Here is a 15,269-nt window from a genome sequence, read left to right as displayed (position 1 = left end):
TACCAATACAGATCGAGAAGGGAGTATATGTCCATTAATCATGAGATCATATGTCTAAAAACGTAAGCAATCTGCATATATTAAACACATATTTGTGTTAGGATGAACTGATAACATCATTGTAATCGGTACAAAGTCTTGGAGATTAATTTGTGACGATAAATCCCCACTGCCTATTTCAGCATAGATTAGTTAAATGAAACACGAAATCATTTACAAAGCCGCTGCTAGTTTGACTCAAACACCCATCATAGAATTTACGTCAATTTCAGGTTGGTCTAAAAAAATTCATTATAGAATCTATATCAATTTCGGGTTGGTCTAAACAAATTCGTAATTCATTCATGTTCTAAACTTCATATTTTATGCCTAAGTGGATTCCAAAATCGTTGGTAAACGACCCAATTAAGGGCTTTCTTTGTTCACACGCTAACATATGTGTCTTGTCCTATGTTTTTGTTCATTGATTTTGTTTTGTTTTATTGTCTTTCTCTACAAAAATAAATAATTATATAAATAAATAAATTATAGTAATGGACTAAATTAACTACACAATCTAATATAATAAATTTCTAATTACATACTTAAAAAATAAATAAATCACTAGAATGAATAAGCATGGACCTCAACCAGAAGAACACAAGCCAAATAAAATTATTCAAAATTTCCAAGTTCAACCATAAAAAATCTAAATAGTTTAGATTTTGGTTATAAGATCGAAAATCATAAGTAGATAGTCACCTTGATGACCATAAGACCGATCATCTAAAAACACGAAGCGAGTGATTTACACAAGAGAAACCGCCATCGACGAGGAGATTGTCTCCGCTGATGTATCGAGCCTCGTTGCTAGCCAAGAACAAGACAGCATTGGCAACATCTTCAACCTCTAGATCCACTCCTTGCAAATTAGCATTCTTTCCAGTAAACTGACGAAAGCCTGTAATCACATCCTCAGTTCTTTCCTCTTCATGCAAGTGAGCAAAAGCCAAGGACGTTGGAACTGCGTAAGGCGACACACAATTCACACGAATTCCATATTGTCCGAGCTCTGCTGCAACGCTTCTCGTAAGCCCCAGCACGGCGTGCTTCGAGCTTATGTAATGATGCGGTCCTATTCCCCCTATGACGCTACCGACGCTAGCAAGCGATATGATCGATCCTTGTTTGTTTGGAATCATGACACTAGCAGCATATTTCATTCCCATGAAAACTGCCTTCACATTGATATTAAAAACCTTCTCGAACTCTGATACGTCGACGCTGCGAATATCGGAAGAGGGTGTGCCTGAGATCCCAGCATTGTTCACCATTATGTCAAGTGTACCGAATTTACTTACGGTCACGTCGACTGCACGACGAACATCGTCTTCCACAGTGACATCACAATGAGAATAAAAAGTGTTCGAGTCGTCGTTGCCACCGAGGTCTTCATGGAGACAACGACCGAGCTCGTCCTGCACATCCACGAAACAAACCTTTGCACCATGTCTGTGGAAGAGGCGCACAATGGCCTCACCAATGCCAGAGGCTCCACCAGTGACCAATGCCACTTTCCCTAATAACCTGAAAATGGTAAGAATCAATCAAGAGTTCATATCAATTTGAGACATTATTCATCATTCCGATCCTAACGAATAATCGACAATCAAACGTAACGACGCATCAATACAATCAAATTCTATACGATATAATCGACTCGGTTCGCCATTTGAAAGGCAACGGTAGCCTTAAAAATGACCATAAGCAAGCAGAACAATTAGGTACCAAATCCAGCCAACAACAAAGCTTTAATTTTATTTGGTAACAATCAACAAACAGGACATGTTTCAAGAACAAAAAGAGTTAGAAAAAATATCAGGTTAAACCACAAATCAACCAAAAAGCTTAAACGTTACGAACACTTATACTCTTAGTTTAATTGTAACGGCCCGAACCCACCACTAACAGATATTATCCACTTTCGACTTTTCTATCCGGGTATAGGCCGTTACACAAATAATCGTTACACTAATAATCGTTTTGTTACTATTTCTTAGCTTTCTTGGATAGTTATTCATACAAAAGAAGAAAAATGGTAGTGGGTTTGATAAAGAACTACTTTTATTAGTTCCTCTTTCCGACATGCCATGATTTGAAACATTACAGAACCTTAAAAGAATCAAATTCGATTTAGATTTACATAATCTTAAAGAATCCCAAGTTAGTTCAAAAGGGAAACTATGAACCAAATGAAATCAGTCCAAAAACCCATCAAAACAAGCACTGAATTCAATAAAAAAAAACAGAGTAAATCAACAACCCTTTTGAAACTGAAAAGAAAAAAACAAAAGGGTTTCCATCAAAACTTCAAAATCCCAAAAGGGTCACAATTTCTGATCCAAAACCAAAACAAGGAAGCCGTTTTAAAAGGCCAGATCCACAAGAACAAGAACACGAACAAGAACACGAACACGAACAGGAACAAGAACAAGAAGAGGAACAATCACCTCTGGGGTACGAGAGAAGAAGAAGAAGATTCAGCAGTGGCCATTTCTTGACTGTGTGTGAGTTTCTTGCAGAAAGGGCGGCATAGAAATGGAAGTGGAAGACGTTTGTTTGTATGTGGGCGTGTCTAAATGGAAGGAAACGACAATTTGCACATGGTTTAGACAGCTGATGTCGCCAACACACATAGCCAATTGGATATTTTAATGAGGCGTTGCAAAATCTTTCCTCTGTTCTTGGACTTTTCTCTTGAGACAAAATATGGAAGTTTGTTTTTTTTTTTTTCCTTTACTTTTTAATCTGTCTCTTCCTTTCTTGGGATGTGAATTTTGGATTCTTTTAATGATCATTCGTTTATCGTTTCATTTTTTGAAACGTTTTTTTGTACGACATTTAAGAATTTTTAAATCTTCATCATAAATGTCGAAAAGTAAAGTGATTCGAACTTCTAAACCTTCAGTTCAAAGTATATCTTTGTTTAGTTGAATTATTATGAGATCGCAGGTCCGTTGGACTGAGAAACAAATGTATTTTATAGGAGGTGTTGAAACCTCTCCCTAAGAGACTGACGGTCATATATAACGGGTCAAAGCGGATAATATCTGCTAGCGGTGGGTTTGGGTTGTGCAAATGGTAGTTGGCAATGGGTGGTGTGTTAGCGAGGACACTGGGACTATAAAGGAGTGAATTTTGAGATTCTATATCGGTTTGAGAGGAGAATAACCATTCATTGTAAGGATGTTGAAACTTTTCCGTCCCTAACAAACGTGTTTTTAAATCGTGAGACTGATGTCGATACGTACCTTATAAGTGTTAAGGATAGTTGGTCGTTTATTATAGATATTTGCTTACATTCGGCTTAATATATTTGCCGTTTTATCAGTAATTAACCATATTTCTTTATTCTATAAATGATTAGTGGGTAGTTTCAGCAAACATTTTCAATAGGGATGTGGAAACTTCTCCCTAATAGATGCATTTTAAGATCGTGAGGCTGACGGTGATATATAACGAGTCAAAACGGACAATATTTGCTAGCAGAGGGCTTGGACTGATACAAATAGTATCAAAGCTAGCCACCGGACAATGTACCAGCGAGGACGTTGAAACGGTAAGGGAGGTGGATTGTGAAATCCCACATCGGTTGGAGAAGGAAATAAGCATTCCTTATAGGGATGTGGAAACCTCTCCCTAACCGACGTGTTTCAAACTGTAAAGCTAATGATGATACGTAACGAATCAAAATAGACAATACCTACTAGCCATGGGCTTAGGCTGTTACAGTTATGTTCAAGTTCAGTCGAATAAAGTTTAAGGTTTCAAAATCCTTCGCTCTAAATGTACCGAAGCAAATAAATATGAACTTCTAAACTTTTAATCGAGAATATATATTTAATTAGTTGAGTTACGCTCAGGTTCACTCTAATATCATTTAAGGTTCTTAGTTTCTAAATCCGTCACGGTAAATATAAACAAGTGGAGGAATTTGAACCTCTAAACTTTCGGTCAACAATCAGTACTTAGGTAAGTTATGCTCGGGTCTCCTACAAAGATGAAAGAAGATAGACAAGAAAAAAATTACGAGGAGAATTTTCTTTGAGTGGTATTTCATTGATAACTCGAGTCCTCTAGAAGAGGTAGACTATTTCTTTGCAAAATTACGTTCAATTTCACATGTGTCGACGTTTTATCTTAAAAAAAATTAAAATAAAAAAAAATGCAATTAAAAAAATTTAGATATTTATTAGAGTTATCCACCCAATGCCCTTGCCTATCAATGTCACAATCAAAGTTGGATAAAGACGATTGAAGGCAAAAATTATTTTTCTTTAAAAGTAGCCAAATATATAAATAAATTAAATTAATCAAAATACTCATTAAAAAATATTTTTTAATTTTAAAAAATTATTTTTTATACTCTTAAATATTTTTAAAAATTTTAAAATGCTCGACAATTAATATTTTAAAAAAACTTCGAGTATTAAACTTTTTTCTTTTTAATAAATGAAACATCTCTTAATAGACGCCCCAAAAGGCCTGGAGATGTGCTTTCTTCAACACTTCAGTCACTTTTAACTTCTATACCATGTTAGTAATCACGGATCTTTACAATTGTCCATTTTGAATATAAGTTTTTCTCCAATCAATGTGAGATCATACAGTCCACCTCGTTGAGAGCCTAATGTCTTCGTTGGAACACCACCCAATGTTCGGTCTGATACCATTTGAAACGGCTTAAACCGACCGCTAGTAAATATTGTCCGTTTATAAGAAATATTTCATTATCTTCTCCAACTAACGTGGGATCTCACAAAAATACAATACTTATATTTGTTTATTCATATGTCAAAACTTAAGGTAATGTATATTACGATCGGCTTTTCGAGAAACTCGAGCTAAACACTGTCGCGTGAAATATTTAAAAATACACATAAATTTAAAACTTTTAAAACGTGTCGGGCATTTGAGACCTATCTTTGTACTTACTAATGCACCAAAAAAAATGCATAATTTGCTTTATAAAAGCAAGGAAGGATATATTAATGATCAACCATCTTAATTAAAAAGGAGAAAAAAGGAAAAAAAGTAATGGAAATGACATTTATTATTTTTATTTATTTATTAATTTTAATGATAGAATATTAAAAGTTTATTCTCTAAAACAATTATTAGTTGGTATTATTGCTTAATTTGTCAATGATCAACCATCTTAATTATCACAAAAATACAATAATAATAAAAAAGAAAATATATTTATCTCAAAAATTATTGTAAGTATTAATTAAATTAATAATAATGACTCAAAATATAAATATTTTTTTATTGGTTTATACGACTAAAACAAAATATCTAAAAATTTAAGATTTAAAATGTTTAAAAAAAAAAAAAAAAAAAGTACTCAATTATGAAAGGGTAATTGATGCCTTATCCATTAAGCTTAGATAAATAAATTTTTAATTATTACTGATTTTCAAATTTGAAATTAAAAAAAGGAAAATCAGTGAAATATTGGTTACTTTTTGAGTTGATGTGGATAAAGTTTGATGGGGAACACCATAATAACGTGGAAACGCACACACCAGAATTTGGCAGAAACACCATATTTGGTACCTTCCTTTATTTTAAATTAATTTAAATTATAAATTAAGTCCTTATAATTTATTTAGTTAAGTTTAAAAATTATTTGTAATTTTGATTTTTTTTTTTAAGGGAAGTTCGAGTAATTAAATAATTTAATATATTTTTTAATTAAATTATTAATTATGACTTTTTAAATTTATTAAATTATTTTTTAATGGAAGTTCAAATAAATATTTTTTAATTAATATAATATATGTATATAAAATTGGGTTTTTGTCTCTTTCATATTTCGCTACTCAAAGGTGAGGAACCCTTTATTTAAATTTGAGATTAAATATATAAAAAAGAGATTTATAAAAGAATAAATAAATAATTATTATTATTATTAATTTTGGAAGAAGTGAGGAGGAGCGTGTGGAAATGGACCAGAGGCCCAAAAGTAGGGCCCACGAACAGCCCACTAAAGCCGACCACTTGCCTTTCTTTTGTAAAGGCACCGCCCAATTCCGCTCCGTCAACAGTGGAATAATATCACGCATCAAATTAAAAGACGACACGTGTCTTTTGTTTGTGGTCAAGAGAGATATTCCAAAATCGTGAGACTGATGACAATATGTAATAATTTAAAACAGAGCGTATTACAAATAATATAAGAGTCTGTCACTAACCGTGCGAGACACTAGTCGAAACATGACTAAATCCTTTTTATATAGATACGTGAAGCTGTCGAGCTATGCTTGAACAAACGTATTATAAATAGCATAGGTTTGACTAAATGTTGAAATTTGTGCTTGATATTTTATAAAATTAATTAATTTATTGCTCGAATTGAATTATAATATGAACATTATGAATATTAATGTCGTGTTCAAAATTTAAAAAAAAAAAAAAAAAACATAAAAGTGTTCGTGATTATTCAAATCCATGGCGGTATATGTAGGCGCGAAGAAAAGCAAAGAATGGCCTAATCGATGGGGATGAGTTGAATTACTTGAAAGACAAGAAGAAGAAAAACAATAACGAAGCAACTCAGAGTTCATATAAATTCGATTCAAACACCTTTTTTCTTTTATTAATCCAAACGACGGAGAAATCCCACCCACTGTTCTTCCAAATCCTGGCCAATTAGAAAAGAATCCTCTGGACTCTCTTTGCTTTTCGCGAATCTTCCTTTTAGAGCTCTCTTTGATATATAACTTTCCGGAAAGGTTACTGGGTTTCTTGTAGCGATTGAAAATTCCCCTGTTTTTGAGATAAGAACGCATCATCGAATCAAACCATTTGGGAAGATGGTTCAGACAATTGTGGCGAACAAATTTGGAGTTCAAAGTGGTGTTAAAGGGGAGAGGAGATTTGCGAGCTTCAAAACTAGTTCTTCCTTTTGTTCTTCTGGTTCTTCTGCTCAAAACCCAGATGGCAAAAACAGAGCAGTTGATTTGAAGAAGAAGATGAAGAAATCACGAGCTATTCAGCTTTCGGATTTTGAAATCAGCTTAACATCATCGCCGATTAGAAAGAATATATCTCTGCCTGGTAAACCCCCACCGATTTGTTCGAATGTTTCGGAAATCAAGCAGAAACAGAATCAGAATCAGAACCAGCCATCCATGATTAGAACCAGCGATGGTTCGCCGAATTACATGAAATCCACGAGCTGTTTTGATGCAAGGAAAGAGGTTTCTCAGGTGAGTTCTCGAATTTGTAGTGATATTAAGAAACCCAGAAGGAGGAGTTTAGAGAATTCTGCTCATGGCTCTGTTACTGGTCTTAAGCCTACGAGGTGTTTGACAAAATGCTCCAGTGAAAAACTGGTTAGGACTTTGACGAAAACGCCTAGTTTTAAGAAGTCCTCGAGGGTGGCTCTGTGTGCAGACATGAATTCTCATAGAGCTACTTGTTCTTCCACTCTTAAAGACTCTAAGTTTCCAGCATACCTCATGCTGAGCCATGGGGCTACTGAGTCTGAAGGAACTTCAACCATGAAAGTTTGTCCTTACACTTACTGCTCGCTTAATGGCCATAGACATGCTCCGGTGCCTCCATTGAAGTGTTTCTTGTCTGCAAGGAGACGTTTGTTGAAGACCCAGAAGAATTTAAAAGTTGAGCCATCTGGTTGTGGAGTGAAAAGGGTTGATAATGCTGGTGGGGAAGTGCTAGATGAAGATATGATCCCAAAAGTTTTGGTAAACGATGGTGGGTTGGATTTTTTCATTGAAATTTTTGCTGAAAATAAGGTTGAGGGTGCTGGATCAGTCAGTAGGGTAATGAATGAAGATTGTGCTGGTGTTTCATGTTATGACGTGCGCGATGAAGCGGAGTGGAGTGAAGGAGACAGTGAACCGGTCGTAGAGAACATCTTCGATGGATCCATGGGCTCTGAGGTTGGTTTAGGTGAAGATGGTGCTGGATCAGTCAATCTAGATAGCGTAATGAATGGAGATTGTGCTGGTGTTTCGGCTTATAACGTGCACGATGAAGTGGAGTTGAATGATGAAGGAGATAGCAAACCGGTCGTAGAGAGCATCTACGATGGATCCATGGACTTTGAGGTAACCGAAGGAATCTTCTTCCATGGTGATGAGTATGAGGACGATGCCGGTTGGACCGATATCGAGATGGAAGAGTGGGAGGAGCAACAGTTCTTGAGCATGGAAAGTGATGGTTTGGATGAGCTTGAAGATCAGTCAGAAGAGACTCATTTGCAGAATGGAGAACTTGCTGGATTTGGAACAGAGAAACAGCTCCCGGACAATGATCTCGTCTTACAAGAGGAATTACTCGATGCCGATGTCGATACCGATACTGATACTGATACTGATAATCAAATGGACAGCCAAGAAAAACTTGATGATTCAAACCATGGAGATGAGGCTGAAAATTCTGTTCAAGAAAGCTCTAACAAATCTCTAGAAGCTCACTTGTCTGATGAACAATGCCAAGATATCTCTGTCACTAAAACATCAGCAGTCCTGGAAATCACAGGTAATGAGGAGCTTAGTGATTTGAAGATGCAAGAAACTTCTTCGAACGATAACAGCATCGTGCCAGTCAACGTCGTGGAACGAAAAGAAGCAGCAAAGTTATCCCGCACCGCAGTCGATTCGAGCCAAGAACTTGATCTTTGGAGCAAGAACTGGGAAGTGAATCCAAGAAGCAAGAAAGTAGGAGAAGAATCAGAAGATCCAAGGAGCTTCAATCCACGAGAACCCAATTACTTGCCATTGGTGGCAGACCCGGAAGCAGAGAAGGTAGATCTCAAGCATCAGCTGATGGATGACAGGAAAAATGCAGAAGAATGGATGGTGGATTACGCGCTCCAACGAACCGTCACGAAACTCGCCCCAGCTAAAAAGAAGAAGGTGGCGCTGCTCGTCGAGGCTTTCGAGTCAGTCATGCCGACGACATCGAGATACGAACTCCATGTTCGGAATCATGCTTCTCGAGCTTTTACTCCCGCCAAACGCATTCAAGCTTGTTTTTGATGGTAGCAGTAGAGGTAACCCTCCAAACACCATCTTACAAAGTTCATTATAGAATATAGTGTTTGTAGCAGAAGATCAACAGCAGCAACTTGGTTGTATGTTTTGGATGTTAGAGAAGCTAGATGAACTAATTTTGAGGTCTAATAGGAGTGTGACGATACTAAACCATGTTAGAACGACGTCTAAGTATGGTTGAAGGAGACTTTGGTCATTCAACTTTAGCTAGCTAAAGAAGGAACGAATCGTGTCACTCGACGTTATGACGTCGTGGCAGGGAGATTATCTGTGCTTCCATGCATCCCTGTTGATGAACTGCTAGGTTTGAGAGTTTGTCATTGTGTGTGTCCAAAGTGCATCTTCATTCATAGGATGTAATTTGTGTGTGGTTGTGATGAAGGTGTACAATCAAAACCTATGCTAATCTCATGAACTTTCTTTTAATCATATAAGTTCGTAGAGCCGGATAAATTCAAACATCTAACATCTAGATCGAAGACATTCATTAATTGGCTGTGTTATGTTCAAATTGGTTAAAAATAATGATTTTAAAGTAGGTAGAGAAAGACTTGTTTGATAGAAGTTTAGACCGCTCACTCTGGTTCGACCTATAAAAAAGATCATGAAAGAGGTGATCAAAATGGTACTCAAATCCATTTACGATCCGAGTTTCATATACATTGTACTTCCACTCGGGGCGAGGCCGCCACTCGGCCCTTAGACAGATCATAGAAGAGTGGGGAACCTCTTGCTGGTTTTTGAAATTCGATATTAGGAAGTGTTTTCACACCATCGACCGATATCGACTCATCTTAGCCTTGAAGGAAAAGATCGATGATTCCAAGTCCTTTTACTCCATTCAGAAACTCTTTTCGATCAGACAACGTGTAGGAGGTGAGAAGGGTCTTTACTACTTCGTCCCACACAGTGTACTACTATCGGGCCTACCAAACAACATCTACCTACACAAGCTCAATCAATAAATAGGGAGGATTCGAGAGACGTATGAAATCCCGATTGATCCATCAAATGTTATTTAAATTTAATCAAATATTTCATCTATCACTCGAGATAATTCATCTTCAATTAAGTTAAAGTATAAATCGCCTGATAAATTTTGTAAAATTTTAATGATCATTAATTTATTATATAACATGTCAACTTGGTAAAGACATTTATCATACGACAGACAATCGAGTATATCCTCATTTTTTTAATTGAATAATAAAATAAAATTTAATTTTGTTTATAAAAATATATATGTTTCTCATTATCCAATCATACACAAATAAAATCTAATCTTAAATGAGAGAAAGAAACAAACAAGATGTTTACCATGTGGGGACTTATGCTATAATAGCTCATAATTAATGTTTATTGTTTTAATTATTTAATTAACTTAATTATATGCCATTTTATATCATCCATTTTAAGGTTATTAGTGTTAATCTCTTTTTCTAAATAAGTCAACGGAAGGATTATTTGTTAATCTCGAGTGAACTGTTAACAATGTTTCTGTGGAATTGTCTTTTGATTTGCATGGTTACGAGTAGCTGATTCAATAAGCCCACTGTTTTGAAGATCTAACCAAATAGGGAGCTTGAAACTATTTACTCTGATATAATAAAGGTAAATTATTTGAACAGTGAAATCTTACATTTTTACTGACTTAATCGAATCAATGAAGTATCAAATAAAATGTAATTACGAGAGTAAAATAGAATTTTAGCCTAATTATAATTATAAATAATTTCTGAAATATTGACTTCTATATAATGATTGTATTCACGAACAACTTGTTCAAAAATGTATAAAATTACAATTTTAGACTGAGCTAATGAATAAAAACTAATTAGGTAAAAAATCTTAATTAATTAATTTTGTACCATAATCTATAATCTATAAGATCTCGTTGTTTGTTTGTTNATAGTAAAAAAAAAAAAAAAAAAAAAAAAAAAAAAAAAAAAAAAAAAAATTGAAATACTTTAATACATTTAATTGGATAAGGTTATTTTTATTTTTATTTTATTTTATTTTAATTTATCCATTTTTTTATTAAAAAAAATTAAAACCATAATAAAGAAAATTGATTTAAATAAAAATAAATTTAAAAAATATAAAATATAAAGTAAAATTATTATTGGACCATGGTTTAAGTTTTAAATTTTCTATGGACTAAAATTTGTGGAGGAAAAAATAATAAAATAGTAATCCACGTGGCAGCATGTGCAAACCTGTAACAACAACTTACCATACTAAAAAAATAAATAAAATAATAATAAACTAAGCTTACCTTATTTATATTAAATTTTTAATTAATTTCATCCAATAACAACAATTCATCATTCACATGATTAACATGAATAAATCCTTAATCGAGCGAACTAGACCAACCGAGCAATGTGACCAAACTAAACCCAACTTGACTCGTGTCAACTCCTTTTATTTCTTCTTCATTCTCGTCATTTCGTAATTGGTGCACACAGTTTGTAAGTCTAATGAGACTATGCTACAAGCGTCATGCTACTGTTATCATTCATCTTGTGTTGTGGTCACTCGAGTTCACTCTTCAACATTTAGTTATGAGGAAAACACTCATTACCCGAGCAAGGAGAGGAGGAATTAGAGCTACTTGCTCGTGCCTATACCTCTCCAACAACTCCAATGTAACGACTTCAAATTTTCTACTTAATTTAGAGTCATTACTGTATACATATCATAACATTGAATTCGAGTCCTTTTTTCCATTAAAAAAAAAAAAAAAAAACTAAATTATTACTTAAAAAAGAAGAAGAAAACAGAACCAAGGAAGTAAAAAGTTAAAACGGCAATGGTAAAAAAGCGTTAGGCGCATATGGAAAGACAATGTGTGATGGCCATTGGGAGTCGGAGTTTGTTGAGGAAATAAAAGGGAATCCATTCAGAATATAATCTGCACTGTTCTCCTCTGTTTGGCGGCCGAGAAAATAATCTCTCTGCAACTTTCTCTGCCGAGAAAATATGAGTCCCGGAAGGAAAATTCTGGGGCTTTTCTTGGTCGGGATCTTCATCGGAACCGTAACCGGACAAACTGGATGCGATCCGTACATCGGAAAATGGGTATTGGATTCGGCTTATCCCTTGTATAACTCGTCGGAATGTCCGTTCATTAGGAAGGAATATGATTGTATTAAATACGGCCGTCCCGATCGCCGCTACCTTCAATTCCGGTGGCAGCCTCTCCACTGCGATTTGCCCAGGTTTTCTCTCTCTCTCNTTTTACAATTTTAAATTTTTTTTTTTTTTTTTTTTTTTTTTTTTTTTTTTTTTTTTTTGCATATTAAGAAAAAAAAAAAAATTTTGTGAATTTTTTTTTTTCCTTTTTGGAAAAGTAGAATAGTTTATGGAGTTTAGAGATGTTTTGTGGAATAAGGATGGAGAAGACTTCCTCGTCCATGTCCGCCCACCTATTTTCGTCTCTAATTTAGATTCGGGCGGGCGGGTAATTACTTGGGAACGAGGTCCGCCCGAAGAATTTTCTTTTTCTATTTTCTTTTTTTTTATGTACATTAATTATGTTACTAAAATTTGTATTTTAGTATCAACCGTTCATTTATTCTTTTAATAATAAATAAATAATTGGAGCAGGTGAAGTAAGGGAGGGAAACACAGTATGGTCTCTATTTAGTTAACAAGGAGAAAATTGTCAATTGATAGATGAGAAAACAACTTGTCGTCTGGAAATAATAATTTAATTTTATAATGATTTAATTAAATTTGAATCTTATTATTTATTTAATTTTTGGAACTTGTTACCTAAGCTATAGTTTTTTTAATTTAAAATTTGTAGCACTTTAGGAACAATATTATTGTGTGATTGAAATTATTATTATTTACGTGTCGTGATATGATTTTTCTTATAAAAGAAAAGGAATAATAGGTTTAAATAATTTTTTAATAAACTCATCCAATAATAGTGAAGAGGCTTTAAAAAACCAATTAAAAATATTTAAGAGACAAACAATTATTTATTATTATTAAATAGATCTTATTTGTTTGAGTTGGATTGAATTTATTTTTTATTAGCTAGAGTTAAATTTTTTAAAAATTAAAAATTTATTTTTTTAAAAATAATTTTAAAAAACCTAACAACTCAACTCAACCCCATCTGAAATTAGAGGGCTGTGTTGGGTTAGTTGTTTAGGTCACTATCCCTACCAATAGAGGGTTGGGTTGGGTTGGGTTGGGTTGAGTTGAGTTGTGAGCTCTATTCGGATTGTTTGGGTCACCATCCCTCCTAACAAAAAATTTCAATTCTTACCGACCTGTGTAGAACTGTAGTTTTTTTTTATAATAGAGAGTTGAGTTGGGTTTGAACTCTATTCAGATTGCTCGGTTCATAGACCCTACTAACTTGAAATTTCATGTTGGTTCAAAAGATTTTTCAAACTCAACCCAACCCGCGTAGATCTCTAGTTTTTTATAACAGGGGTTGGGTTAAGTTGTAAACTCTATCCAGATTGTTCGGATCACAACCTCAACTAACTTAAAGTTTAAAGTAACAGAATGTTGAATTGAATTGTAAACTCTATTTGGATCGCTCGGATCACCAACTCAACTCAACTAAACACATGATTCTCAAAAAGATCGTTTTTATAAGAACACGAACATGAATCTCAGTAGTTTTTGAATGGATGAACACAGATTTGATGGAGAAGAATTTTTGAAGAGATTTAGGGAGAAGAAGATAATGTTCGTCGGAGACTCCATAAGCATAAACCAATGGGAATCTCTTCTATGTATGCTTCATGCTGCTCTTCCTGACTCCACCGTCATTCAACAGTCCAATGAAACCTTTCGCTCCTACACATTCAAGGTTAGTGCATCCCCCAACATATACATCATATACGATGTACGTGTAACTTGACTTGTAACGGTGTTTAAAATAAATCAGATGACTCGAAAATCTGATTAATTCAATCCAACCAGTACGGTCTGAGTTGGGTTTAAAAATTTAGCATCTAAACAATTAGGTTTGGTCTTAAAAAGCGTCCCAACTCAACCCACGAGGAAGGTAGACAATCTAAACAGTTGAGTTTGGGAAACGTTTAACCTTGAGAAAGGTAGATTTAAAACCATTGGCTATCAGGGCCTACAAAAAACGCTATCAAAAGTCTACGACAGTGCTCGTTAACTTTCATGTTATAGTATGTAATATGTTTCTGTTCACGAGAATGATCGATTTTTTTCCCCTCAGGAGTATGGAACTTCAGTGATGCTATGTCTAAACCATTACTTGGTGGATATTGAAGAGGAAGACATTGGAAGAGTTTTGAAGCTTGATTCATTGAAATCTGGTGATCTATGGAAGGAGATGGATGTTTTGATCTTCAATACTTGGCTTTGGTGGAACCGCAGACAACCGGGTCAACCGTAAGCTAAATTCCTCTCGCTTTTAGGGTTAGCAAAGCTGAAATCGAGTTAGTCGGTTCGTCAGTTCGGCTTAGATGCATTTTTTCAATTTCGATCGGTTCGGTTTAGTTTCTATTAACGACTTAAGTTGATAGGTTAACGGATAAGGTCAACCATAAGCTAAATTCCTCTTGCTTTTAGGGTTAGCGAGCCAAAATCGAGCTAGCGATTGGTCAGCTCGGCTTAGATACATTTTTTTAATTTCAATCGGTTTGGTTTAGTTTCTATTAACATCTTAAGTCGATAGGTTAAGAGGTAAGATCAACTATAAGCTAAGTTCCTCTTGCTTTTAGGGTTAGTAAGTCAAAATCGAGCTAGCGATTCGTCAACTCAGCTTAGATACATTTTTTCAGTTCAATGGGTTCGGTTTACTTTATGTTGGCGTCTTAAGTCGGTACGTTAACTGGTAAAAATCAACTCGAGATGACGTAAATTTTTATATTTTGTGCAGATGGGATTACATTCAAATTGGGAACCAGAGAGTGAAGGACATGGATAGAATGAAAGCTTTCGAGCATGCATTAAGAACATGGGCAAAATGGGTTGATTCAGAAGTTGATACACACAAAACCACCCTCTTCTTCCAAGGAATTTCTCCCACTCATTACAAGTACATATATTTCAATATTTCTCCCTTTTATTTTATTTTTATTTTTTTTCATTTCGATTTATTTATTTTTTCCGCTAAATTAATAAAAATACCTTTAAATTTTGCATTATATCCAAAAAAAAAAAAAAAAAAAAAAAAAAAAAAAAAAAAAAAAAAAAAAA

At 34.5% G+C, this 15,269-nt stretch overlaps 3 protein-coding genes across 4 annotated transcripts in view; 2 read left to right on the top strand and 1 right to left on the bottom strand.

Annotated features, from left to right (window-relative positions):
* Positions 1-625: 625 nt before the first annotated feature.
* Positions 626-2,768, bottom strand: LOC111489670 (xanthoxin dehydrogenase). The gene is made up of 2 exons (XM_023137992.1): positions 2,490-2,768; positions 626-1,566 (listed from the first exon to the last, which is right to left on the bottom strand). Exons 1-2 carry the CDS (start codon positions 2,531-2,533, stop codon positions 762-764), a joined length of 849 nt encoding a protein of 282 aa, XP_022993760.1. The 5' UTR covers positions 2,534-2,768; the 3' UTR covers positions 626-761.
* A 3,745-nt stretch (positions 2,769-6,513) lies between these two features.
* LOC111489230 lies at positions 6,514-9,494 on the top strand. 2 transcript variants are annotated; one of them, XM_023137345.1, is made up of 2 exons: positions 6,514-7,805; positions 7,965-9,494. In XM_023137345.1, exons 1-2 carry the CDS (start codon positions 6,858-6,860, stop codon positions 9,048-9,050), a joined length of 2,034 nt encoding a protein of 677 aa, XP_022993113.1. In that variant the 5' UTR covers positions 6,514-6,857; the 3' UTR covers positions 9,051-9,494. The 2 variants fall into 2 exon arrangements, with proteins under 2 accessions (XP_022993113.1, XP_022993112.1); XM_023137344.1 differs by having other exon boundaries at positions 6,517-9,494.
* A 2,470-nt stretch (positions 9,495-11,964) lies between these two features.
* LOC111489471 (protein trichome birefringence-like 41) overlaps positions 11,965-15,269 on the top strand; it is a 4,341-nt gene continuing 1,036 nt past the window's right edge. The window contains exons 1-4 of the mRNA XM_023137702.1: positions 11,965-12,286; positions 13,731-13,902; positions 14,284-14,459; positions 14,950-15,108. Coding sequence (XP_022993470.1) covers positions 12,048-12,286; positions 13,731-13,902; positions 14,284-14,459; positions 14,950-15,108 — 746 coding nt within the window. The 5' untranslated portion in view covers positions 11,965-12,047. The remainder of the gene's footprint in view (positions 12,287-13,730; positions 13,903-14,283; positions 14,460-14,949; positions 15,109-15,269) is intronic.

Source organism: Cucurbita maxima, unplaced genomic scaffold (genome assembly GCF_002738345.1).
Source record: "Cucurbita maxima cultivar Rimu unplaced genomic scaffold, Cmax_1.0 Cma_Scf00014, whole genome shotgun sequence".
Lineage (NCBI taxonomy): Eukaryota > Viridiplantae > Streptophyta > Magnoliopsida > Cucurbitales > Cucurbitaceae > Cucurbita > Cucurbita maxima.
This window is presented reverse-complemented; position numbering and strand designations above follow the sequence as displayed.

Excerpts from the sequence above, each read along its gene's own strand:
- LOC111489670 (XM_023137992.1), bottom strand. The coding sequence starts at position 2,533 with ATGGCCACTGCTGAATCTTCTTCTTCTTCTCTCGTACCCCAGAG. Across the intron at positions 1,567-2,489 it reads TCTTCTCTCGTACCCCAGAG|GTTATTAGGGAAAGTGGCAT; the intron begins GTGATTGTTCCT and ends TACCATTTTCAG.
- LOC111489230 (XM_023137344.1), top strand. The coding sequence starts at position 6,858 with ATGGTTCAGACAATTGTGGCGAACAAATTTGGAGTTCAAAGTGGTGTT.